Raw genomic sequence first — 27,390 nt, forward strand, 5'->3', positions numbered from 1 at the left:
ACACACACACACACACACACACACACACACACACACACGCACACACACACACACACACACACACACACACACACACACTGAAGCTCCATTGAGAAACTGGACAGCCAGCTGGGATAACGAGGCTGGGAAGAACGGGGTGAACTCTGTTTGGATAACGCGCTCTCCTCCATTAAAGGGAAAATACACAAAACTTGATGGATGCTGTTGTGCATAAAGTGGAAACTGTCCCTCTGTGGATTCCAGGAGTTGCTAAAATTGGTCTTCAGTAAAACTACAATGTCTTCACAGCATCACACCATTTTTTTAATTAACATTTTTGCTCTTATTTTAAACAGAAAACTGATATAATAAAGCCATCCATGACATCTAATTCAAATGAACTTAACCAATAAGATAGAATAAATCAGCAGATCCACAGTTTTTAAAAGCGCTTGTTAAGCTGAATATTTTCTATTCTGCTCCTTATGGAGTAATTGAAATATAGCAATGTGATATTAGCCAAGTGGAAAAACTGAGGTAAAGTGTTGCGAAAGTACCAACATTTACAGCAATTCATGCAGAAGATAATCTTGACCCACAGTGGTGGTTGTATTATGATCTGGGCTTGCTTTTTTTTCTGTCAAGGTCAAACTAAATGATCACCAGTTCAAGATGCCAGCAGGGTTTTTTTTACCTTGCAGTTTTTATTTGTTTGCTAAAAAGCAGAAGATGACCAGAGATTTAAGTTTTCAGCATCACAATGGGTCCAAGCATTCATCACGCAACACCACAGGGCTCACCTGAATTTAAAGCTTTGGAATGTCCTAGTCAAAGTCTAAAACTTGCTGTGACACTTAAAGTGGAGAAGTCTCAAAGTGAGAGTGGAGTTAATATTGACAGACTATTACTTAGTAAGACTAAATATTGATTTTGAATCAAGACTTGCTCTAAGAATTTCTAACTTTAAAGGTGTACAGCCTATGAAATCGAGCTACTGTTGCCTTTTTGTCATATTTTCACCAACTCTCAGTTGGTTTTTGAGTTGAAAAGCACATCATATATGTCACAGTAAAGGTGGGAAACGCATCGCTTCTTTCCAAGACCGAATTGGACTTGAAGACAGAAAAACTGCTAAGCTGTCTTTATGCCATCAATGTTCAGGTTCTTGGAACATGATAGAGCCACTGAGCTGATTGGTGATTTATGAACGACCCCCGCTGCACCACTGCAACATTTTAGCTAATTATCTTAATCATTTTTCACAGTAACATAAAAAGAAAACGACTTCGTTTTGCTGCATGCTGTTACTTGGACAATAAAATGACAACTTTGAGATCTCACATGACCGTAAAGTTGAGGACACCTAATGCTCCTCCCCCCGATCTATGTTTGCTCCTCCTGCGGCTGAACCCATGAGGAGAAGGTGGAAATCTTCCTGAGAACACCTAGCGTTTACTTAAGAGGCCTCTGTGTGTCTGGTCAAGTGTGAGTGGAGAGGCATGCCAGGCATACAGGGTATGCCAGGGTGTCACTGTGGGAAGCGGGCTGCATGCATACACACAAACATTTTCTTCCTGCTACTTTAGTCTTCGCACAAAACCACAGAAACCGCCCCTAAAGCCGGCCGAGGAACTGCGATGAGTGTCCCTAGACAAACACATATGGCTTCTAGAAAACCGACTGGCTCCTTATTGAGGGGGTGGGGGGGTTTAGGGTGGAGGCTGTTTGTCAGGAGGTGAAAAGACTAATGTGGTCCAAGCTTTAGCCAGAGAAGCTCAGCCTTGGCTGACCTCTGAGCTGGAACAAAAAAAGCCACGTTGATCAAGTGCGTCATTTTATTCAGAAGGAGAATCAAAAGAAACAAGCTTGTTAATATGGAAAACCAATTAAGAGGCAGAGTGCTCGAGAATCTCCGACAGAGAGAGAGAGAGAGAGAGAGAGAAGTGGTGGGGGGGGGGAAAAGAGGAGAGGGCAGACTCTATCAAAGACTCTTGTTGGAATTAGTAGCAAATGTCTGCTTTGGGGGGTTTTCTGAGCGACTCGTCGGGCTTTAGCAGGGGAGCGCACATGTGCGGCGAGCGTGTGCGTGAGGCTGAGGGGATGTTGGGAAGAATGGAGGGATGTCACGCTTTGTTTTTCTGCCTGTTGATTCTGAATGTGACCAATTAGTGAAGCAGAGAGAGACACAGAGTGTGGGAGTGGAGGAGGAGGGGGTCCAATCTCTTTCACCGTGAGAGTCTGAGGCCGATCTCTGAGTCAGAGCGGGATGAAAGCAGAGGGGAAGAGAAGAAGAAGGGGGGGAAAAAAAAGAAAAAACGGGGGCAAGCTACTACATAATGAACATAATGACAAACAAAAGGACTTTTCAGTCATTTCTGCTCGCTTTTCCTCAGACCCCCAACTCAGTCTGACGGCTCGGCGCTGAACTGCGGGGAGGCCGGGCCGCGTTTTCTTTTTTGCTACAAAAATGTGAGTCTTTCATGTGAAGCTGAAAACAATGACATCTTTTAAAACAAACTGGAGACAAAGGTGAGCAGATACAAAATCAGAGGACGGTCAGCCGGAAAAACAATCGTTAGGCAAATAATCCTCTGAGGTGTTTTGACTGTTTCAGAGCTGAAAGACGAGTTTTCAGAAACTTGGATGTGAATTAATTCAACAAGCTAATTATCAATGAGGATTTTATTTGTCTTGTTGCTACTTTTGACGTGCTTTTCCACATCAAAAATAGCAACAAAAGATTAATTAGCTGTTAATTAATTATTAATAAAAGATTGCATGTCCCATTTTTCTAATATCAGAGCTGCATCAATTGAGAACATATTGCACTGCTACTGTAGAAAATTGGGGCAATGATGTTAGTTATACGCAGGGGTGCACCGATTGCAGCTTTCTGGCTGATCACCAATCTTTAAAAGGCCTGATCTGCCAATTTCAATTTTAAATATGTACATTTTTTTCTAAATATAGTGACAAAGTTGCTAGATTAGCAACATTGGGGTGGCTAGTGGTTAAGATATCGACTAATCGCAAATCTCCCAAAATTAAGAAAATTGAGGCAGATTTATTGTCAGTGCGATTTATCGGTGAACCCCGATATATAATAAATATCTTTTTAGATTAATTTCTTAATCATCAAACAATGTCCCCAAAACTCTCCACATACTTTAGCTATACTCAGCCATACTCAGCTATTAGAAACATAAATCCGGTGTGGGCATAAAAAAGCTAGAGTCCATTCAACAGGCCATATGTTACCGAAATAAAATGAGCCGATTGAAACTTAACGTCATATTAAATATTGTGCCAAGGCATTATTTTGCAAGGCATTACTTTTGTTGTGTCAGAGAAACCCATCTGTTAAATATGGAGATCCATCTTAAAACTGAATCTCATCCATTGTTTAAACATTTGGTTAGAATAGTGAAATTATCCAAACGATGGTTATCAATGAACTTACCAAACAGAGAATTTGAATTAAATTTGTCTCCAATTATCTCAAATGTTGTGAAATCAGAAGGCTACAAACTGTTTAAAGGCATGTTCATCTCAATCGATGTAAATTTCTGATTTTGAAGAAAATCAGAAAATCTTTTAATATTATGAAGCTAGCTAAGAGATATAACTTTGGTAAAGTTAGTAGACATTAAGCAGGAAGGTTTACCTTGATAAACAGAGTATGAAAAACAGTTTATATGTCTTTAGTCGGCGACTAAAACACATCATATCTGTTGTGTACGACTACAACTCCCATGTATGTTTGTGTGTGTAAATGTGTACCTGCTGCAGGTCGGCCAGAGAGTACAGGTGGATGTGCTGTAGAAGGTATTCCCTGGGAAAAATCCTGTTAGAGACACAAAAACATTTACTACATCATTTTCCCCAAAGCAGATCAACTGGTTAACATGAAGTAATTTTACGCTGATGAAAACATCTCTGAATCTTTCCTTTCCCATCAGATAAAGAGGAGATTGACCCCAGTATAGTTTATTATGTGCCACGAACAGGCACACGGTTGTTAGCATTGTTGTTATCTTAACATGCAAACATCTGACTCCCTGCTACCTCTAAATAAAACCTCAGGATTCCCTTCATATGCAACCTAGTTAGTAACCAGGCCGTCGCCTTGCTACACCATTACACTCAATTCTCATCTCCCTTCAGTGCTCCGTCTGGTCTTTCTCCCATTGAAGTGGATTCCAACAGTAGAATTTCAACCGGTCCAATCAGCAAAGAGGAGGAGAAGTTGTGAATGATGACAACAATTTTCTGCATTGTTTTAGATTTGCAGTCTGCCTGCAGTTTTAGCAATGGCAGGAGAGGAAGTGTAGGAAGTCGTTCAGTCCGTGTTGGCCACGCTTCCAAATACTGAATTAACATCAACAGCCAGCACTGCTATCTTCTAATCAGAGGATGATTATTTACAGTGCAAGCAATATCTAGTAAGCTTCATAGGGCCGAACAGCCCAAACGTTAGCGATTGGATCAAAATTAAAACTTTGAGGGTGCAGACCATCTGCACGAAGCAAAGATTAGAAGAATTGGCTTGGTTTTACCAGGCTATCTAATTAGTAAAATGTCCATTTGTGTGTATAAAGCTGTCAATCCGTATAAATTGACGGCCCTGTGGAAACCTGGGAGGTTTAAGCGAACATCAAGAAGACCAAGAAACACAGCCAAGGATTAAGGGTCAGGGTTTAAACCATCATCCCAACCTTTGAACGTCCCATGGAGCAATGTTCAATCTGGAAATGGAAAGAGAATGGGATAACTTCAAACCCACAGAGTCATGATCGTCCCCTAAACTGACTGACAAGGCCAGAGAGCAGCAACCAGAGAAACAACCTGGAGACCCATGAAAGCTTGGCTGGGAGAATCTGCTGAGTGGCAAGAAGAAAAGCCACTGTTGAAAGGATCCATTAGGAGTCTTGTTTAAAATTTACCACAAGTCACTTGGTGTTGGTCTGTCACACAAAATCCCACTGAAGTTTGTTGTTGCAACATAAAAAGGGAAAAAGGTTATAGGAATATAAATAATCTTGCATGTTCCTGCAGCAGTAATACTTCAAGATCAGAATAAGGGTAGAGATAGTAAATAATAAAAGATTGTCTTCAGTGTGTGAAGACATAGGCCTCCTCTCAGACAACCAAGATAGACGGCACCGCGTTAAAATCCCGTCTGAAGCTGTGATGAGTGTCGCTGTGGTGCGTAGACGTGTGTGATCCAAACACGCCACGGCGATAGGCGCCACCGATAATCTGATGTTTGGCAGGTTACCAACGGTTACCACATCAGCATTCACGACAACAAACACGCGCAGACACAAAAACTGAGATTGTGCCGCGTGTGTTGATCTTGATTAGAAACACTTGAGAGCTAACACATCAGAAGATTAGATTAGAAAGGCCTCACACAGAATAGCAACTACTTAAATATTTGTGTTTGCAAGACCTAATATCCCTCAAGTCTACATTTTACAGCAGCATATCCTGAAGGATTTTTCCACTGCACGGGACACGCCTTTTATTAAAAGTGTTATCACTCTGGGATTATGATGGTTTACCAAAGGAAGGTCTGACTTCGCTAAGTGTGTGCAGAATGAAGTAAGTGTCAAGGTGTGTGCACGAAGGTGGCAAATCAAGGCTTTCTATCACCAAGTTATCTCACCCTAGTTGAACTTTCAACAATCATGTTGCTGAGAAGTGTCAGAAAAGCTGTCAGGATGCAAAGTTGCTGATGAAAAGTTTTACTCCAATAAACCTATAAAAAAAATTCTCTGTAACCCGGAGAGTTCAGGAATCATCCTTACTAGTAAACAGAGAAAACAAACCAGGAAGTAGGGGATGAAAATTAGTGTTTAAAACAGAGCTGCGTTACTAAACATCAACCCAAACTTTGCACATTTCACTACACACTGCTTCCACCTCAAGGTTATGCACTACTGTGACTTATTCTGTCCCATAAAATCACACTAGAACACAGTTATCTAAGGTTGTAAAGTGATAAAATGTGACAAAGTTCAGCTACAGGAATGTACATTCATTTTACACACAAGGAGGAATCCTGGTTTGATTCAGGTTGTAAAACTATATCACTTCATAATCAAGTGGACAACAGCAGAACTTACTGTGCACCATTATTTACTTTTAAAAAAAACTGCACCAGAATCCCTCCAAAAACAGATTGGCTCGTCTACTTGTCTACATTTTTTGTGAACTGATTGTAGGACATGGAGTCAACTTGACCACAACATTATTTATCCCAGTATCCCTGGAAACCGAGGCCCTATCATTCCAACCATAGTTTACTAACAGCTTTAAACAACCAGCTGTGCTTGTGACAGTTTACAGTTTTAATCCGCTCATTTTTTATTTATTTATTTATCCGCATCGGCAGCAAAACAGGAGTGTACAGCTTTTAGAAGAAGATTTATTAAGCTCCAGTTTTATAACAATTCGCTCACGACGTTCTGATTGGCTGGCTGCTGTTCCCCGGGAGCCCGCCCCCCGCACCTGACGAAAGCGGTTCTTTCCTCTGGTCCAGCAGGAAGCCGGTGCCGGTGTAGCTGGTGTGTTTTGTGGAAACAGAAAGAACTGGAGCGTAGTTAGCACTAGCACCGCTTCAACAGTTTGGTGTAAAAGTTAAACTGTGTCTGTGTGCGTGCGCGTGTGTCCACAGATTTCTCTTTTCAGACCCCCGTCCCCCATGTAGACGGATGACATCAGGAAGGTTTTAGCGCCACAGACCTCATCAATCCTGGAGTGTTTGGAAGTGGTGGGCCGCTGGCCGCCATCGGCTAATGGGACAGAAGTAAACACAGAAAGCCGCAACGCTTCTCTGAGCAGCAGCTCGCTTTATTTAGCTGACCTTGGTCGAGCAAAGTAACATGAAAATACTTGAAACTTGCTGATGAGAATGTAAAAGTAACGTTTCAGGATTTTCACCGCAGCCGTCATTCGAAAGGAGACGAAATGTCACAAACCAGAAGGGAGGGGTAGGTTTACACTACTGCATGCTAAAATTATGGCCAAACTAGTGATAAGTTGTAAATAAATAAATAAACGTATGCGTCCGGTTCATTCAGCGAATCATTAATGTCAAAGTTTTACATAAAGCAAAAATGTAAGGTTCAGCCTAATGCCGAAACGCCTTCAATATACCAATCACAAATGGTAAAAATAAGGTTTTTGGTATTCTTTGCAAATACACCATTGGAGTAACACGAAAATATTGTGGCGACAGTTATGATTAACCCACATGTTGACTCTTTCCTCTATTTTTCCTCCATAATCAAAATGCCCCCACCTCTTCCTGTGAGCGCAAGGATTGCAGATGCCATTAAAGCATCAAAGGAAATCCAACCCTCCAACCGAATACATGACATGCATAGAGGTCATGAAAACCTGGCCTATTAGAGTTTGCTTCCAAGCAGTCCCTTGCAATCTTATTATTGCAAATATTAATATTTTTTGTGTATTTACTAGTGCTGTCAATTGATTATGAAAATGTTAGCATATTAATCACACAGATCATCTGAGGAAATGTTAGAGGTTTGCATCATCACAAATATTTAAATATATAAAACAGCTTGTGAAAATTTCACCACTTACTATTAGTGGAGGCAATGGACCTGCTATTTTAACTTTTCTTCAATAATAATAATTTAAAAAAAAACACTTGGGGCCAGTTCAACTGACCTATAAAGCATCATGTTTTCATTGATTTATTTGTTCTCCTTCCTTCTTCATCAGTTTCAAGTGTTTCTCCAAATGGCCTTAAGAAGAAATAAAGTAATCTGACTTGCTATTTTTGTTTTAAATGCTTTATTTAAAATATATTTTTAAAGCTTTTATTGCTAATTTAAATCATGGAAGAAATATATGTAAACTGCTGTGAGTACATTGTGTTGTAATTTATTTTTCTTGTTTAAACATTTTTTTTTTAGTTTATTGTACAGGGACCGAAACTTTTTTTTTTCTTATTGTTGTTTTTGTGTTTTTCAAATTAGGCAGTGAATGTGTAATCAAGAAAACCGAATAGCTTGTCAATCACATTTGACCATATTTTCTGTGTAATTGTCTAATAAACAAAAGGACGTCTGCCTCACACACAAATCACACAAACATCGACTTTGTATTTTGTTAAAAAGCAAAGTTAGACCTAAAAGCTGCAGTCGTACCGTGCATGGTGTCTTGTTGTCAAAAGCTGTACAAGAGCTGCAGTATTTGGTGGAATTTCATCTGCAGGGTTTCTTTTCATTAAAATTATAGTTTTATTTTAGTTTCCAACCTGCCGTAACATGAAATTGTTCCTAGGGGTAACAAACCCAATTTGCTGTCCTTGATTGGCTCCACCAGGTTTACAGTCCGACCTTTCACCTTAAAACAAGTTTTTTTAAGGGGTTTTCATCAGGCAGCTGTCTAGTTCAAACACACCGAACTAGACAGCTGCCATGTGACACAACTCAAGTTATATTTGTTCAGATGCCATCAGAACCGATTTTGTTTTGTCAGTGTATTTTAACTGTTCATATTTAAAGGCTTATGAAGAGTAAACTCAGAAAGCACAGGTGTGAGAAAACAAGCCAGTAAACTCATTTCTGTAAACGACTTTTTACATGAGCTCAGTAAGTACACACCACTCGTAATTACACATTATTGCCAAGCTTGTTCCTTTCAGAAAAGATTCTTTTTAACGTTTAAAATGCATAAACTGAAGCTCATGTGCTGCAGTCGAAGCCTCACTACAGAAAGTTTTCATCTTTTAGGTGCTCATGTTGCTCATGTGAGCAACTTGCAGTGCTCACATGAAAATGCTCAACAAATTGGGACCGAACTTCATATGAGATGAGAACTAGATTAAGTAAACTCAACCATCTTCTCTTTATTTTTTTCCCCCTTCATGTAGGATCTAATTTGTGTTGCTTTGATGGTTCTGAGTTGTATCGTTTCCAGAGCCTCAGGATGTTTACTTCAGGTTGTTTAAGGAAAGAGCAGCTGCTCACTGCATCATTCAGGATTAACTAACCTTTTACCGGCTGACACATATTCATCAGCGCAATACTTTTCCACCCGGAGCCTCTCACCTGGTTGCTTACTTAAAATTCAGGTGCCGACTCTGCGTTTTAGGGCACAGAAGAGTTCGTTTTCACTCTCAATTTTCTTTTGAAATGAAAGAGCGGCGTGATCGCCGAGGGCTCAAAAAGCAGAAGTGAGGTTTCAGGCGACCTACCGTCGCCTCAGGTCTTCGGCGACCGTCGCCCTGCAGCTGAACAGGTAGGCCCTGAGCGACTGGAGCTGCTGACGGAGGCGCAGCACCGAGCTCAACGCTTCACAGTGTTCGTACAGGCAGGGGTTGAGCTGCTGGATGTCCAGCAGCGGCTCCTCGTACACAAACTCCAGGAACTCCTTGGCCTGTTTGGACACCTGCAGGAGCACGTTAAGAGTTTATTCTTGGGCTGTGTGCACCGAGCACCGCCAACACATTACACATAATCCCAAGCAAGCTGTACTTTCCATGCGTGTTTTGGATGAAGCAGGCTTAAAGAAAAGCCCGACATAAAGGCTGCGGTTTGCGCAGATTAAAAAGGCGGGATGTGACACGCTCGTTTATGAGATTTAGACATGCCTGGTGATTTTCTTTACATGGTGAGACAAGGCCAGGCTGGCTGTGTGTGCTTTCCCACCTTGTGTTTACTGGTGTCCCAGTTGTGCAGCAGCCGCGCGGGGATGAGGAAGGAGTTGTCCTGATGGCAGCTCTGGCAGTAGTACCAGCCGCTGTAGTAGCAAACTTTGGCCTTTCCTTTGGACAGGCCGACCGGACGCTGACAGCCTGAGGACACAGAGAGAGAGAGAGAGAGACAGAGAGAGAGAGAAAGAGAGAGTCAGTAAGCATGGGGGGCAGTCGCTGCTTATGAATATGGTTTTCTTATATTGTTAAATAAAGACGTTTGGATTTTCCAGATTTACAATTTCAGACCTTTCAGACGTCATTGTAGCCATTTCTTGAAGCCAAAATACAAAACCTCTCAGTAAATCTTTGGGTAGTCAGACTTTATTTATGGAAAGTGTAAAAACTAAAAACTGCAAAGAACGAGGGGCAAGACCATGATGCTAAGGGAGAACGTTATGAAGCTTAAAAAGAAAGAAGGAGGGATGCAACTAATGATTATTTTAGTAATCGATTAATCAGATTGAAAAAAATGGCCCATTCTGCAGATCTTTTTATGTAACAACTTAAAACATTTTTTATTAAATATTAGGAATAGATGCCAAAACCAAGGTATTCACGCATTCATGCACCCTTCAACAAAAAAAAAACATACCCAAACTAAAGAAAGATTATTTAAAAGTTAATGTTTAGAGCTTCAAAAACAATCTTCCTGTCCATTTCATCAGAAGGAATCCTTTTTTTGTAGCTCCATCACAAGAACCCTAACTAAGCAAGATCTCTGAACACCAGCAACTCCTACAGACCTTTTTTTTTTTTTTACTATTCAGCCTGATAGCTTCCCTGGCCTGCTTTGTCTTCTCAACCCTTTAAAGTTTGTGCTTCACCCAAACACCCGGGTCCGCTCTGTGATCAGGAACACCCAAACATCGGAGAGCTGAAGGGCTACAACAGGTGTCCCTTATCCACACCATCTTAGAGGATATAAAGCCTGGAGGGAAATAGAAAGATCCGGAAGAAAAGAAATGGGAGATGGTTATCGTTTATTTCTAAACAAAAGCAGAACCTTACCTAGAAAAAACAACAGAAAAAAAAAAGAAAGACGGAAGTAGCTGAACATGTGTCGGCATGTCCACGGTGCTCCAACACGAGGTGGAATAAAAGAAGGAACAGACTACTGAGAGATGAGAGGAAAGAACGAAGGAGAGACAACAACACGGACAGATTAAGACAGATGCAGGGAGCCAACGCGGCTCAGGTGGCTCGGCTAGCTTCCTGTTATCTCTGTGTCATCTGATCAGCACAAACAATGCTGTAATCAACATTTAAAGCTATATTCATCCTTTATCTGATAAAAGAAAAAAAAAGATACCCATGCTGGAACTCAAGAGACGCACTGAAGCTGTAAAATGTTATCCTCACAGTTCTTTATTGGAGAAGTTATTTTCTTTCCAGTTTTGTTTCTAAATCAGTTGAGATAGAGCTTGGATGAATTTTAAAACACATCGATAATCTGGTAAAAGAAACTGGGTGCAAGGACACACCTTTGTACTGTGATTTTCTTGTACTTTGATAAAAGTACAAGAAGAAAACGGTCAAGTTTTACGGCAGCTACGTAATAAATTCAAATTTGTAAAAAATTAATTTCTTATACAATAGCTGCCTGTCTCAAAGGCTCACTACAAAGTTTATTCGCCATAAGAGAAACATATTCTGCAGCTGTAAAATCCATTTCGCGTTGACACGAGAGCAAAGGCCTGTGCACTTCCAGCTACGATCTCGACACAGAGCCCCGGCCGTTTGGTCTCGTAACGCTTTGGTACGAATGATTCACGTCCGTGACTGTAAGTGTAACTCGGCAACACATCAGTGACACTGTGTTGGCTGGTTTGCCATTGATCCTTTCAGTCTCCACGAAACCTGCACTGGTTTAATAAAGAAAGAAACCTGCTAACATGAGAACCAGTAAGTACTAAACCTGGTTTTTCTTGTTTGTCTGATGTAGCATTGAAATTAACCGAGGAACTGTAATTTGTAAATCAAAATGGACAGAAATGAAAGTTGAAAAACCACCAACCAGTGAGAAATGAATTCATGAGCTTCACTTTTTGACTTGAATTAGCGAGACAAAAAAAAAAAAAAAAAACACTTCAATGACGTTGTAATGTACCGAGACTCACCTACATACGATTTCTTGCAGATACCATTTAAAAAAAAAACAAAAAAAAAAAAAACAACATCCATAGTGCATATTTATAGCTTCGATAAAGTTGGGCTAATTATAGAGGTGAGCTCATGCTGGTGTTTGGGGTGGATGCTCTAGCAGTAAGCCGCAGTCCACCGGTGGCGAGCCAGCACGCCGGGGCCATGGTTAGCAGTCAGGGAAACACTGTGTCACTTCGAGGAAGCAGCAAACCACCAGAGCAGTTCGCCGGCCATATGTGGCCTCGGATTTAATCTGCCTCGGCCGGGACCGCGGGAACAAAGAGGCACACGTAAAAAAGCCCAGAGACGTTCGCGAAACCAGAAAGCCTTTACCTCAAATTCTATATCATGAGCACAAGAGGTCGAACACACCCACACAAACAAACGCACGGAGCCAAGAGTTTGTCCAACTGCGCGCTATAGCGTCTCTGCAGAGGAGGACGAGTTTGACAGAAAACATCAGCTGCACGGTGGAAGACGGACAAGAAGCAAATAGCTGTAAAATCTTGGATCACTGAGCTGTTATTATGAAATAAGGAGTGTTTATATTATATGCATATAAAATCTAACTTGAGGACTTTGTGAGTCAGACTGATATAGTTTGGTCTCTGCTTACTAACAGTGAATTAACCAAAGAAAATTAAGGGACTATTTAAACTAAACATGTTTTATTTTATTTTTTTGGACTGACGCAGCCTCTTTTTGCCTTAAAAAAAAAACCTAATTCAATTAAATTGATCACACAGCTATAATTTGCCCATTTAAATTTGCCTCAGTACTGTAAACAACGGCTTGATGAGCTAACAAAGATGACATACTTGCGTTTACCAAAATAAAACACAGCACAGTCCCTGATTTAACGAGTTTTCATCTGTCCACTCCTGCTTAATTCAGAAGAGATTCAAGCACAACTTTTCCAGGCTGGCCTGAAAATCCTCCCTGACCGATCTCGATCTTGGCATCCTGCCACATATAAACACAAATAAAATACTTTGCTCACATTTGCTTCAGTTCCTTTAAGAGTTTTGCAGCCTAATAACTCCATAAAAACCAGAGGAGTTTATAAGCTCTAGATGAGTCTAACAGAAAGCGATTTAAAAAAGAAAAAGCCAAAAATGCTCTTGATTTGAAAGATGTGTGATTTTAACACTCAAAACTTAACAACAGATGTTGTCCAATGCAGTCTCATAATTCACCTTGACGACCTTCCTTCTATGTACTGGTGATCCATCAGTGTGTCCCAGGACAGATTGTATTCAAACTGCTAAACTAACGCAGATAAATCAACTCTATCAATTTATCTGCATGAAATGTTCCCTTAAAATAGCTTGAACACCTTAGAAAAGAATTACTCAGTACTGGGGATTTAAGAACGCCATGATTTCTGGGTGTTCTGAAGGGTCTCTTCTGATTTTGGGGTATTTAATTGACAAAGAAGTATACATTATTGTCAATGGCATTACAAGAGGAACCATCAAGAGGAGCCATCATGGCCTTCAAGTTTTCAAAACACAAAAACTTCAACTTCAGTTCTGATTTTTTAAAGATCGTACAAAGCCCAATTTTTTACCTTAAACCTGACGCAGTTATTTAATTTAATTTTTTCTTCTTCTTGAATGTTCGAGTAACAAATAACAGTTCAACCAGCAGAGCAACAAGTGAATTTTCTGCTGGTCTCTGATCTTTTATGCGTCTTTCTGGGATGAAGAGGAAGAGGGACAGAGGGAAAGATGAATGGGAATTCAAACGTGGCTCAAAGGTCCACCGATTGTACTGCGGCTCTCTGTAGTGAGAGAGGGTCACTTTGACCTGTTCACACCGGGAGAGAGACTGAGAGAGAGGTATACGGAGAGAGGGAGAGAGAGGGAGATGACATCAGGGCAAGAAGAGGACTCCTGCTTTCATCTGCCCGCCGCTGGTTCAAACCACCACACCTCTGACAGGACGCTGCTGTGTGTGTGTGTTTGGTCTGTACATGTGTGAATTAAAACTGAAAAGACGAGAAGCGTGAGCTTTGATGTTCCTCATTCATAGCGACCAAACACTCAAATGAAAATGTGAACAAATGGAGAGTCTAAGATTGCGTGTGTGTGTGTGTGTGTGTGTGTGTGTGTGTGTGTGTGTGTGCGTCTGAGACTGTCAATCTTTTGAAGTGAACCTCCAACTTCCGCAGTTCCCTTGAATTTACCGATTCCCACTTCACTCGAAACACCCGCCACACCCGCCTTTCGAATCTAATGGACTGACATGGTAAATCAGGGGCCTGAGAACGGGCTCCAGTGCAACAACAGGGGCCACCAAATCAGGAGGCGATGTGTGTGTGTGTAAATCGCACATGTGTGGAGAGGTTAAGGCAGCAACGGGGAGTCAGTCTTCAAACGTAAAGCATTTCCTATAAAAGGAATGTAAAAAGTAGCTAGCTTTATGTACAGCAGCTAGCTGAATACATTTTGATGCTAAGCGACTAGTCGTTTGTTACGTATGTGGATGGAAGCAGCAAATGCTGGAAAATCAGATTAAGAGAGATTAAGAAAATAAGAGTGGAAACTGGAGATGGGTGTAGCAGCTGTTTGTTTTAGCAGCTTGTTGCTTGTAGCCTTAACCACCGTCAAGTCAGTGAAGATGTCTGCACACAACACAAACTTTTGCCTGACAGAAAAGACCTGAGAGAAGAAAACGTCAGATTCATATGAGATTACATATTTAAGATCTGTACCTCCGCTGTCTCAGCTAACCTAAAACAAATATCAGATTGTCTCCAATCTGATTCTCATTGAAATATGTCATCTTAACAAAATGAAAAATAGCAGAACACCCAGGTTTTAAAAAAGGAAAACTAATTATCCATCCCTCTTTTCTACTGGAATATTTCTGTAAGTGCTTTACAGTATGCAGCCTTTAAAGTAGGTGAACCTACATCTAGGATACACTTTTTCATTCAAGGAGCCACGTTTGCAATCAGTACCACAAAATAAAACTCGTATATTGAGCCACAAAAAGTGATTTTATAAATACATCCGAAATAAAATGTTTCACTATGAAAGCAAAGGAAATGAAACTAGAATTTATTTGTTTTCTATAAAATGGAAAATGAATAAAGATAGGTAGCACAGTTTGAAGTTGGTTACTTTTAAAAGCTTGTTGTAGATGTTGCATGCATAGGAACTTACAGGAAAACTATTTTGTTCAACAGCAAAACCATTTTTCTTCTTTTTTTAAGAGCCACAGTGGCGGACTCAAAGAGCCAAATGGGACCCCAGAGCCGCAGGTTTAAGACCCCGGGGTCAAGAAACTTCATGTCACCTTAAGCTCTAGTACTAAAGTAGCTCATGCTGGATGAGTGAAAAAGGAGGAAAAGCAGTAAAAGAAAAAAAAAACTGCCTGTAAAAATCTAAAATAAAATTTGTTTAATCTAAATTTTTAAACAGAGTTGCAGGTTTCTGCTAATTAACACAGCAGGAGAGCAAGAAGGGATACTGTCCCTTTTGAACGGGTGGACAGCGGGAGAAACGGAGACAAAAACAGGACATGGCTATGAGCATGAATGAACTGGTGAAAGCAAACAGAATGAAAAGGTAGAAGAGGAGAGCAATAAACGGGCTGAAGGAGCCGAGGTGCGCGCTCTATAGAAAACAGACGTATCCAGCTGTCCCGTCCATCCAGCTCTGACCTGAAACCCCTCCAACAAACCCCTCCGCTCACAGCTGTCCACTGTAGCGTCCCCCGGGCAGCTTTCATTTGCTCTCATTCACCCACAGGTTCATTCATTCATCCATTTTTCCTCTCCACCAACGCTTTAAGCCCGCCAATTATCATCAGTTGGCCCCGGACGGCCCCCCATCCTTGTTCCCGTTTCAGCTGTCCTTTCAGACAGAACCCGCATTAATAAAGCCAGTGGTTACAAATAAAAAGGGAGGTGAGCGGCGATTATTCAAAGCCCTCCAAAAGAGAGAGGGAGAGGAAGCCCACGTTTCACACCCAGGGGGAGTAAAAGCACCGCCTGCCATTCGCGGGGTTGTCCAAGGGTCTGGTATGAGGACTAACTGGAATATTAATGGAGAAGGCAGGGACTTTAACAGTCCTAATCTGAAGAAGGGATTTAAGAGTACATTAAGAAGAAGAAAAGAAAATCTAACAAAAGTGAAGTTAACCAAGGTCATGGAGTGGTTTAGGAGTCGTGATGAAAGACCTCCATGTTTTACTCCAAGTCCACATTATTAATGCACAAGTTAAAAGTAAATATGTAATAATAATGTTATAAAAAGATAATATGATGTTGAGTAAAGACGTTTAAAGAAAAAAGTTAAAGCAGCAAGGCATGACGTAATCCAATTGCTTTAATTCCCGCCATTACTGGAACGTGACATGCTGATAATCACTGTGGGGTTAAAACAATTAATGGGATTAATAGTGATGAATCGCAAATAATTTGGTAATCGACTAATCGTAAACAGAAAGGCCATTTGCTGAAGGAACGACAACCTCAGAGCAGTAAAACTGTAAAATAAACAAACATTTACATTTAAGATAAAAAAAAAAAAACTTTGTCTGTAAATACGGTTGGTATATAATCATCCCACACTGTATTGATGTTAAGTCAATGTTATTCTTTTAGTTACATCCTTTGTTACAAATGATCAAGTGAAGACAGGCTGCATTACTGCATTTTAAGCAATAAATTGCTTATTTTCCTGCTTACAAAAGGAACTGAATTGTTTGTTTATTGGCATCTTTTAATGCATTTCTAAGACTGTGCAAGAAAAACTTAAATTAAAAATCTAGAATATGGCTTTTTTTTTTTTTACCCGATTAACTGATTAATCATTTGAATAATTGACAGATTAATCGATAAATAAAGTAATTATTAGTTGCAGCTCTGAATTACTGTAAAAAAAATGTGAAGCATACCTTCTGTTCAAGATGAATTTATTATGAACTAATCATTTGCTACATTTAATAGTAGTTCTTAAGCTACATGTCTTACTCCACACAATATCACTGTACAAGTTTGTGGGTAATTAGACGAGCTATCTGCTCAGGTAGCCAAAAGACTCTTTAACAAACTTGCTGCTTTTTTCATTCCAACAGCAGCTTCAAAACAGTGTTAACATGAACAGCAGCGACGGATGGAGCTGTTTTAGTTTTCACACAGCAACAGTCTTTTTCAAGATGAGCTATTTTCAAAGAAAGAGCATTGGGGACATTATTTTCCAACTAGGTGATCAGCAGAGCACAGCAACAGGTGGGTTAGAGAGAGCACCGCTCCCCACAGCTCATCTCGTTAAAAGGGCTTTTAGACTGAGGGAACATCATGAAGGAATCTCCTACCAGTTTTGATCTAACTGCTAAGTAGAGATAAAAGGCTACACACCTCCTCGTTAGGCCTTATAAATATGATATTTAATTTGGGTCTAGAGTAGCTTTTCGTAGAACTGGATGAGGAAGTCTCATGTTGACGGTAAGAGGCTACACAAGCAGAAGATAAGCCAGGGGAATGCTAAAAATGTTTCACGTTAGGAGGCTCAAAATATCGCACGTCCAATGAAGCCGTTTTTAACTGCTAGTTCAGGTCGACCAGTCCTCGTTTTTAGGGCTGTAAACGTGACTCTTTTAGCCCGTGGGTCCTGTGGACATTTAAACTAACCAAAGACATTTAAAGCCAGACTTGGTTAGCCCATTTCAATGTCAGTAAACATCTTTACGAGGACAGCTTCACACTTTTGGGCCACAGTTTGTTGCAGCCGAGGCAATGCTGTAGTCATGATTGTGCTTGACATGATGCAGCACTGAAGTATTGGTAATACATATGATGCTCGTCTGTTGTTTTAAGAAGCAGAAAGTATGTTGTTATACTTTCTGCTGTGAAATGATCTCAGTAGGAATCTAGTTGTGTCTGTAAACGTCACTTACCTGCACACCTAAAGCTCTGAGCGGTGAGCCCCTTCTCCACAGCCAGGCAGGTGAGGATACTGAGGAAACTGGTGGTGACGGACTGCCGCTTGGCTCTCTGGGCCTCCCTCTGCCTCCTGTCCCTTGATGGTTTGGACCTCAACAACACTCCTTGGAGACCAGGAGGTCCGTCTGATTCTCTCTTGTCCTCTTGCATGGGCTTCTGCGTGGCCACCGCCTGCCGCAGCGCCTCCACCCATTCCTGGGCTTTCAGGTGATCATCCGCCTTGAGCTTGAGGATCTGTTTGGGGAAAGCGGCCTGGAAACACTGCCATTTATCCGCCCACGACTCTCCGGCCTCTGGTATGAGATCCTGTTGTACTGACGAGCAGGAAGCTAGGGAGAACTGGAGGACCGGTTGGGACACGGACCCCCTGCCTTCAGTCGGAAAAGCTTGGAGAGCAGATCTCGTCAAGACGAAGGTGAAGGCCCTCCAGTTGTTCTGATCCATCAGCAGGTGGAGAAGTCCAGCTTTCAGCACATCCTGGAAGCGCTGGTTAAACAGAGGGAGGGTGGTTGGCCGACTCAACACTCCAGAGTTCACAGAAAGCGACGACTCGGATGAAGTTGGGGTGTCGCTATCCCCGTCGGGTCGGGTGTCGAGCCCAGAGGGAGAGGGCGACGAGGACGGAGACATTGGTACGGGAAACTTCTGCTGAATCTCCACGCTGTTCTTATGCTTGCGGTTGTCCTGCCGCGCGGGCCTCGCTGCCTGAACCTTCTCCCACATCAGCCGCCGCCACTCCATCGCCTCCCACTGGTTGGCCGCCCTCAGCTGGAGACGTGTGCTGTTGAAGAACAAGGCCTGGAGTGTGCGCTTGTCGCCAGGCTGGCTCATCTGACTGGACTGGCTGCAGGGTGCCGGGGCGATGACGCTCTGGCAGTGCGACAGAGAGTAGGCAGTGCCCAGTTGGCGATTGGCACTGCTGTCCAGAGTATAGAGCCGCAGCTCACAGGGAGTCAGCTCAACGTAGCAGGATGTCCAACGGCCCCGTGGGCCTTCGCGCTGCTCCATCTCGCCCTGCTTCACCACGCTGCTGCTGCTGCTGCTCTTGTCAACTGGAAACAGAAAAGGAGAAATGAGATAAATGACTCATATTTGTATGTTTGGAATCAGTTCATTCAACGTATAGAAAAACAACCCAATGATCATCCAGCTGGTGCTTCTCCGCACCCAAACAAGGAGTTACAGGAGCTGGTCTTCAGAATTTCCAAAAGTGATCAAAAAAAGGTTTTTCTTTGTTTTGTTCTGATAATGATAATGTTTCTCATCATCAGTCCTACAGGCACTTTGTCTGCCTACAGGACTATCCACCAGGTTTTCCTTAAATTTGACTTGGAATCGTTTTCACAGTCAAAAGACTGAGATCTGTCAGTCACCATCTGTTCACACTACTGCTGTTGGAGAAAAGGTAAGAGAGTATAAAGGTAAAGACAACAAGATCATACTTGTGTTTAGTCTTATGTGCCTTGTCTGTTTGACTATTAATCTGCGTTCTGTGCAATGACAGTCAATCTAATTAAACAATCAATATAATGCTGTCAAATGCCCTGTGAAATCCTGAATAACGTTTTTAATGCAATGAAAATACTGAAACCAATAAAAAGAGGAACAAATTAGTAACCTGCAGAACAAACTCAGAAATGTGTTTCAGCTTTCACACAAATAGCAAAAGTATGAAACGGAACTAAAGAAAAATGGAGCAACAAACACCAGCACTTAAAACAGGGAAGAAAGCAAAGTAGGCTTCATAATGTCTAAAATAGAAACATGATGCATCCTGATCACTAAAGTCCGGATCCCTGTTTCTAGGAAAACACAGTGAGCAGAGAAAGACACGAGCTCACTGAAGACTGTACAGACTGCACAGACAAAAACAAATGAATAAGCAACGCAGGTTTGAGGTGATGTGCTGTCAGAGAACTGTAGTTACTTTCTTATTCTTAATAATAAGTTCCAAGTGTTATGAACTTGCATTTTTTATGCAAATGTAATATTGGGTCAATGAACTGATGCTCCCACCTGACACTAATGACAAAGTTAGGGGTGCACCAATTTGCAATTTTCTGGCTGATCTGATCTTTGAAAAAATCTGTCCTGACGATTTAGTTTTTTCCCTCCTAGTGGGGTGACTACTGTTACCCACAGATGTGAAGACGTGGCATTTTGAGTGGGTCCGTCAATCAGTGCTCTCTCACAGCAGACAAAAATGGGACAGTGGCTGATTTTCAGACCTAAAGATAGATAAGATTGATTTCTCATGTAAGTATCGATCGCAGATCTCTCAAAATTTATGTAATTAAAATGAAACCCTGGTTTATAACTGCAACAAATGACAAGAAGAGGAAAGAATGGACATATATGGCAAGTGATATTGTCATCACAATGTATATCACCTTTATCACTGCTGCAAGGTATTGTGTAGCCCTAATCCTTTACCTTTTATCAAAATAAAGGAAAATTTCAGCTTTAAAACATGATTGTTTACGCTTTAAAACTGATTTAACCTGAAAAGTTGTTCTTACTGGGTTAAGAGATTTAATTAAGAGAGCAGCTTCACAATCTCATTTAGTTGTAAAGCACAATACACAGACTAAACGGGGAAAAAATGCATTTTGCTTCTTTAATGCACCGGATCACTCATCTAGAAAGCCGTAAGGGGGAAATAATTCACGGCTCTGGTTAGCCTCGGGGTGGCGAGTGCAGGCTGTCATCAATCTTATCAAACCGGCAGCAGACATGGAGTCACTCAGGATCACGGACCTTGCATGTTAACAAAGATTTTGCTAAAGGGACAAAATAAATATGCAAATAGGATTAACCGGAATCGGGTCTAACTGATTGGCAGACTTTACGCTTGGGAGAGTCGAGATGAGAATTAGGAATAGCGGAGAGGAAAACTGCTTTATTTAATTAGCCTTCATGGCTACCTGCTGGGTTTTTACACCGAACTCTAATAATAGTCCAACATCCATACGCACAGGCTTTCAGTCATAGCTAATACTTCACACTCAACAGCGCTAAATAACTCTCCAGTGTTTCACTCAATCATGCTGCAGACCTCTGATATATAAAACAGACTAATTTCCAGTTTGACGGTTTTACCTGCTGTTATAAATTAATACAACTATTCTCTAAATCAAAGTCCTTTCTTGTCACTCAAGTCATGGCACATTTTTGGTGCACAACGCCTGTGTGCAATGGTAAGAAAAAAAGACTAAGACCTAAGCTGTATTTTTGGTGGTCAAAGCTCACCAAGTGCAGTTGGGAGACTTTTATGGGTAAAGGAGGAAAAGAGTTTTAAAAAATAGTATTTTGTTGCTATTGAAAATGTCACCGAAATTCTCAGCAGTAATATTTCAATAACAGGTCTTATTTTGACATATTTCTGAAATAAAAAGCAACATGATGATGAATATTGATTTTCTTGAAAGGCTAAATGAACTCAGTTTTTCTAAGACGAGTAAGGCTTCTGTGTATGATCTGTCTCAGTGACGTAACGTGCCACAAATTACCTTACTTCACAAACTCAGTATCAACAGTTTAGTTTTTAAAATATATTCAGGAAAAAAATGCCACAATTCTGAGAAGCAAGAAATATCTTCTCTAATCAAGACCAAAATGAATCCTAAAGAAATCTCACATGGTCTAAATGCATACAGTATGCACATTGTTTACATAAATCTGTGCTACTTGTTTCTTTTTACCATCTAAACATCCCCAGCTGTCACTAATGGAAAGGCAAACAGGCCCCCTTTTTGTTATTTATGTGAATAAAGAGGCACGGCGAGGCCCAGTAAATCACTTTGGCTTCTGCTTATTACCGTCTTTTTCCTACTTCTCGTCTTTCAATGCACATCTCGCCAGTCTAAACAGCCTGATACCTTTTCACACATATGCTAATACTAAATAATCCTGCCAGTATCAGCGGCTGGGTAATTGGGTTGCCTCTTCTCTCGCCTCATTTGAGTCCATTTGCTGACAGGATTACGGGCTATTATCCCTCAGGATCCCGTCGGATCTCCTCAGGTCTTCGGATAGCCAAAACACACAAACAAATGAGCTCTCTGCGAGTGTGTGTGTGTGTGTGTAGCGCTCTCAGTCTGAATATGGACGGTCAAGCCACAGCTGTGTCATTTTAAGTTATCATCATCTTCTATCATTATTGCTTTCTCTGGGGATGCTTCAACCTAAGTACAGCACACGCCCCGATCTGCAGTACAAATAGTCGGGGACTTCTGTCCTCCATAAGCCTCTCAAAAGCTGAGAAAGCTTTTCATTGAACGGACTGCCGATCAGAACGGGGAAGTGGAGGGGAGGCTAGCTCAGGTAAGGGCCAGCCTGGTGAGAATCAAGAATGCTTCAGGTTCAACAATTTTGGTCAACAGAGGGCGTGACATCATCTTCAAAGAGAGAAAGCAACAATTTGCAGCATCAATGTTCAATTAGGCAAATGCTATGTCATTAAAGGGTCAGTTCACCTAAATAAGAGAAATTACACCAGGGGGGGGGGGCAAAACTGTAAAAGCACACGCACACGGATGAAGTAACAATGGCCACCTCATAAACGTTGCCAGGTTATTAGTGCATGTGCTGGGTGAAGAATATGTTAGTTGCAAGAGCTTACTGCAGCTTACATGGGAAAGCAAGGGAGCAATAACAGAGAAAGACAAAAATAAAGGCTTTTGCGGGGTCACTTCTCAAACACCAATATTCATCAACAATAACAGTATGTTGCTATTGAAGATTTTTCTTGAAGGTGTTGTGAAACCAAGAGTAGAAAACAACAGAATTTCCAATTATGCAATAAAGGAACCACAATATGCTCACCACAGGCTGAAAGTGTTCAGAACATGGCTCTCATCACCACCTGACACACATTCAGCTTTTAGGAGWCATCTCTCTAAAACATTTAAACACGCAGATCTATGAATTATGATTTAAACAGAAAACAATAATATCGGACCCAAGCGCCTCAACATGAAAATAAAGGACGCTGTTCCTTTGATAATACATTTTTTAACAACTACTCTGGTTTAAGAACTGCTGCTAAGTGTACATGAGCGGTGAAAGTGTGTGTTACAATTCTGGTTGGTTCCAAGAAGCCTGGTTCAAATGCAGTCAAAATATCAACAAGCAGACATGGTGCCACAGACCAGGGGTCAGAGACAAAAGTGGGTAAAAAACTACAAACTGAAAACTAAAATCTTAGTATACTGTAACTGAACATGAATTTTTATGCTACAAACTGCATAACATCTAAAATAGGAATCACCTTCAACCCGTTTTGTCGTCATTTGTTTTTAAGCTTTATCATCAAATGAAGGACGATCTTGTCCGTGCACTCACCGTCCTGCTGCTGGTTGAGGATCATGTTCTTCAGCGTGTCGCAGTCCACCGCGGGCAGCCCGTTGTCCGTGTACGTGGACGGACGGTAGTTGACGTCCGACCTGGACCGATTGTGTCCTTTCTTAAACACCGACTTCGACGAGGCGTTTCCGGCGTTGTTGGCGCACTCTTGCATGTGGGCCACCAGGTCGTTGGTGGAGCGTGCCCGGCTCCTCTTCCCATGCCTCAAGCCCATCCCCAGGCCCAGAACGCTGAAGTTGTCGGCCCAGGCCAGGCCGAGGGGCCCCACCTCCGGCTGCTCTCCGGCCAGCAGGTTCCAAACGCCACTGGAGCTCAGTTTGCCCAGAGCGGCGCTGGACATGTCCTGCAGCTGCTTGGGCGTCCTCGCAGGCTGGCGGTTGCTCGATTGAGCGAGGCTCGGGCCTTGACCCTGGATCCCAGCCATGGAGTGGATGAAGTCCTCGGTTGCTTCCAGAGCTGGGCTGATATCACCCACCACATCAAGCTGCTCAAGGCCCTCCATGGCTGTGAAAGGACGGCACTTCCCCTGAGTAACTAATCTTGTAGCAAGAGAGTTTTCCAGAACAGTAACAAAAGCCCTGCAATCATGACCACTAAGCAAAACTAGCATTTACAAGGACATAACGGAGTCTTCCGGACATGAGAGTCAGGTATGAATAGAAGAACCATCTTCAGGATGTCTGAGATTTTCTCAAATAGTTGCTAGAAGTCCGACTGAAGATGTCTTTCGCTTTTCCTTTTCCAGTTCTGAAAGTTTGCGTCTTTCTTCCGTGAACACACAAAGATGCCTGATTAGAAATTCGCTATGCTGACACTGAAATCAATGCTCTGCTTTCGGTTGTCAGGTGGTTATGAGGTCAGCTGGCAGAAAGCATCTGGGTCGTTCTCTGTGACGAAAGAGAAGAGAGAAAGAGGAAGTGAAGACAAGATGTGCAAAACCAATACCAAGAACAGATGCGCAGCTGACAGGAAGAAAGCTGTGTCTCGGTTTTTTTTTTTCAAAGAAACAACAAAACCACTTCATGTCACAGTTGATGTTGTTAATTTAAAACAAGCGTTTGTTGAAGCAAGCAGATAAGTAATAAAGATTTGACTTCAAACATACCAACGGTATCTCGATTAGCTGAATAGAGTTGGTCATCCCGCCATTTATGTTCCAGTGAAATAATGATGGACTTCCTCCTCTGCTGCTTATCGGCAGACTGAGCAGCAGAGAAATCAGGCCAGGGTGGGGTTACCATCCATCTGCCTGACATGCCCATCCGTTCTCATCCTCCTCCCTCTATATACCGTTTGTATAGGCTGGGTCATTTGTGCTCCTATTGATTTTTCTTCCTCCCCCGTTCATATATTAATTATTTAATGGACATTACATCACTAGAATGCAATGTCTGCTGGGTTCAAATATGTACAAATCATTCAAGACTACAAAAGGGAACTTTCTAGGAGGGTTTGGTGGCAGCAGAAATATTATTGATTTTCTTTTTTAGAAATTAAAAATCTTTGATTTAGATCTGTTTTTTTTTTCTTTAAGATATTTCCCCAAAAAAGACAGGAAAAGACTTGAGACCTACGAGCATAAGATGGCATGTCACAAATGTCATAGATCCATTTTATTTTTCCATTGTCAAAATTAAAAAGATTTGTAGCTTCATCACTTTGGAGCAAATTCTTAGCATTGTCCAGTTTGTATTAACATTTTACCACGCACACCCGCCATATTTAGAATGACATCATGTGCCTGCAGACTCAGCTTTGAGTTCATCGTCATCAGTTACTCATCAAACTTCCTCCTGATCCCCACATGAATCACAAAAAACCAGACCAGCTGCCAAATCCATCTCCTACCAACCAACTAACAGGGATGCTGGAAAATATTACTTCTATAAATATTACGCGTGAATCACAATCTAAATGCACCAGTTGTTTCCAGGTACTGCTCTGCTGTTTTTACCACTCTGGTAACTTTTTGCGTTTTTCCATGCTATATTTCTGAAGGAGTACTTTTTGATGACAAACACAGCGCTGGCCGCGTAATCACCATCTTCAACTGACCAGATATGATTAACAGATGCCCACAAGTGGGATAACATTTGTCACCAATGGTTTGAGTAATATGAGGAAATGCTACAATAGGTTATTCACCTGAAATACTGGATTTGTCCTCTGTTCTTGTGTCAAAGCTTTGGCTTGTCTGTCCAAATGACTTTATTCCATAAGTTCAGATATTTGCTTATGTTCTCTCTGACAAACTGTGTGGAATCCATCTTTTTTTTTTCTTTAAGAGATCAAATGTTTTCTCCCTGCTCAACTCCCATGAAAGTTAAATATCTTCCATCAACTTCTGATTGTAACGGTATATACTTTCATATCATCTGCTGCTAGAACCTGCTATAGAGACAGCTTTTTTTGGTCATCATGCGGTCTGCTTTCAGGGTGGACCATCTTCTACAACCATGTTGGCATGTTTTGTTTTGAATGTCCTTCTCAGTGGAAAGAAGCACCTCTTTAAATCACCCAACACTTTCACGCTATTCCAGTCCACTTTCTTGAAGTCCCAGAAGGCCCGATTCGATACACCTGTGTACAATTTTAGCCATTTTAAATAAAAAAAGATGGCATTTTTAATATTTGAATTATATAAACTTGAAAAGTATGTTCTTGGTTAAATTATCTGGTCTCTCCGTATTGTCCCAAAATGTTAAACAACATAATCTGTGAAAGGTTCTATAATTCTTTCACATTACACTAAAATGTAATGTGACGTCTTTTATATCAGGTCCATACAGTGCACCAAAACCAGATATCTGATGAATCAAGATGCTTCTAGAATGGTCTCTAATCATCTACTGCAGCCAGACTCCATCCAACAGGCCAAATACATTATTGATATGAAGAGCTTAAATTCATGACACAGCAAATATTGCATTCTTGTAATATTAATTTGAAGACTATTACATGTCTTCAATACATTACACTTGAGTTTACCAGTTTTTATATTTCTGTAAAATCTCAGAAATGTTCATGTATAAAACAAAAAGGCAAATATACACTCCATAATGATGTTGCTTATCAAACTCTTGACAAATTGTTTACTTATTTTAAGCAAAATAAAATACATATGAAGAGTGGTTTCTTTAAAATGTCTGATCAGGTGGATGCTGCGTTTTAATACTACATTTTAACAGAAAAATTTTCTCTCAGGCTGGAAGTAACAGGGGTGACGCGTACTTCATGGACTCTTGAGAAAAGCAAAGCAAATTGTGTTTTCTTCTCTTAATTATTACTTTTTTCTCCAGTAAAAAAAAAATCGTCTTTGTTCATATTTAACTCAATAAATTTGTGTTAAACCTGAACCTAATGAGATTAAAATCATCTGAGAGGGACATCAAATTGTCATTCAACACATTCTCCGCTAATTAACGAGTTTCGTTGAAAAAAAATCTCTACAGGAAGATTTCACCTCAGAGTAAAGATGCTAGTCGCTGTCAGAAATTGATAATCAGCAGCTTTCACCATCCAGTCCTACTCAAGTGTTTGCCTCCGAGTCCATTAAGACTCAGCATCTTTGTAGAAACAGAATTAAAGCCAGTCAGCTTTCTGTGTAGTTTTAGTAATTGACAATGCACCGCACACTCTTCTCTTTATGACTACCACTTGCAAACGACATAACTAAGTTCATTAATCTCATATTTGACCGGCAAATCTGCTTGAGTTAGGCCTATTTATCCTTTGCTAATGTGAGCTAACAGCTAACGGTAGCCGCTCTCCATCATGGATGAATGTGACTTTAACATCACCGATAATGTCTCACTGACTCTGAATACATCCACCATGTTTTACTGGACCGATGCTGTATTGTCTGGCGGTAAAACTGCCGGCACGCTCCAACCGGTAAAGGTAAATAAGACTCACCTTATTCTGTTTACCATTATGTCATTCCAGTCCGTCAGCGCGGAAGTCCTCGGCGTGAAACTCCGACTGGAGAATAAGGTTCCACAAAACGTTCTCATGGAAATTTAAAAAAAGCAGATGCCCAGAAAAACATTGACCAAAATCCGAGGCATTGTATAAAAATAATAAAAATAACAAAATAAACAGACGTGTTGTATTTATTTAAAATAAAATAAAAAATTAGCAAGTGACTAGTTTACAGCTCTGTCTTTACCCAAGGAAATCATCCATCCATCCATCCATCCATCCATCCATCCATCCA

The 27,390-nt window shown here is 41.1% G+C and overlaps 1 protein-coding gene across 2 annotated transcripts in view; it reads right to left on the reverse strand.

The window, feature by feature from the left end:
• The window catches only part of plekhm3 (pleckstrin homology domain containing, family M, member 3), a 40,629-nt gene extending 13,462 nt beyond the window's left edge, over positions 1 to 27,167 (reverse strand). Inside the window, exons 1-6 of one of the 2 annotated variants that reach the window (XM_008432787.1) lie at positions 27,090 to 27,167; positions 23,154 to 24,061; positions 17,765 to 18,862; positions 9,666 to 9,811; positions 9,212 to 9,405; positions 3,760 to 3,823 (exon numbers count right to left, since the gene is read on the reverse strand). In XM_008432787.1, coding sequence (XP_008431009.1) covers positions 3,760 to 3,823; positions 9,212 to 9,405; positions 9,666 to 9,811; positions 17,765 to 18,862; positions 23,154 to 23,784 — 2,133 coding nt within the window. In that variant the 5' untranslated portion in view covers positions 23,785 to 24,061; positions 27,090 to 27,167. Of the gene's footprint in view, positions 1 to 3,759; positions 3,824 to 9,211; positions 9,406 to 9,665; positions 9,812 to 17,764; positions 18,863 to 23,153; positions 24,062 to 24,279; positions 24,351 to 27,089 lie in introns of those variants that run through there. The other variant, XM_008432795.2, reaches the window with a different exon arrangement.
• Positions 27,168 to 27,390: the final 223 nt, after the last annotated feature.

The sequence above is a fragment of the Poecilia reticulata genome, linkage group LG2 (genome assembly GCF_000633615.1).
Source record: "Poecilia reticulata strain Guanapo linkage group LG2, Guppy_female_1.0+MT, whole genome shotgun sequence".
Classification (NCBI taxonomy): Eukaryota; Metazoa; Chordata; class Actinopteri; order Cyprinodontiformes; family Poeciliidae; genus Poecilia; species Poecilia reticulata.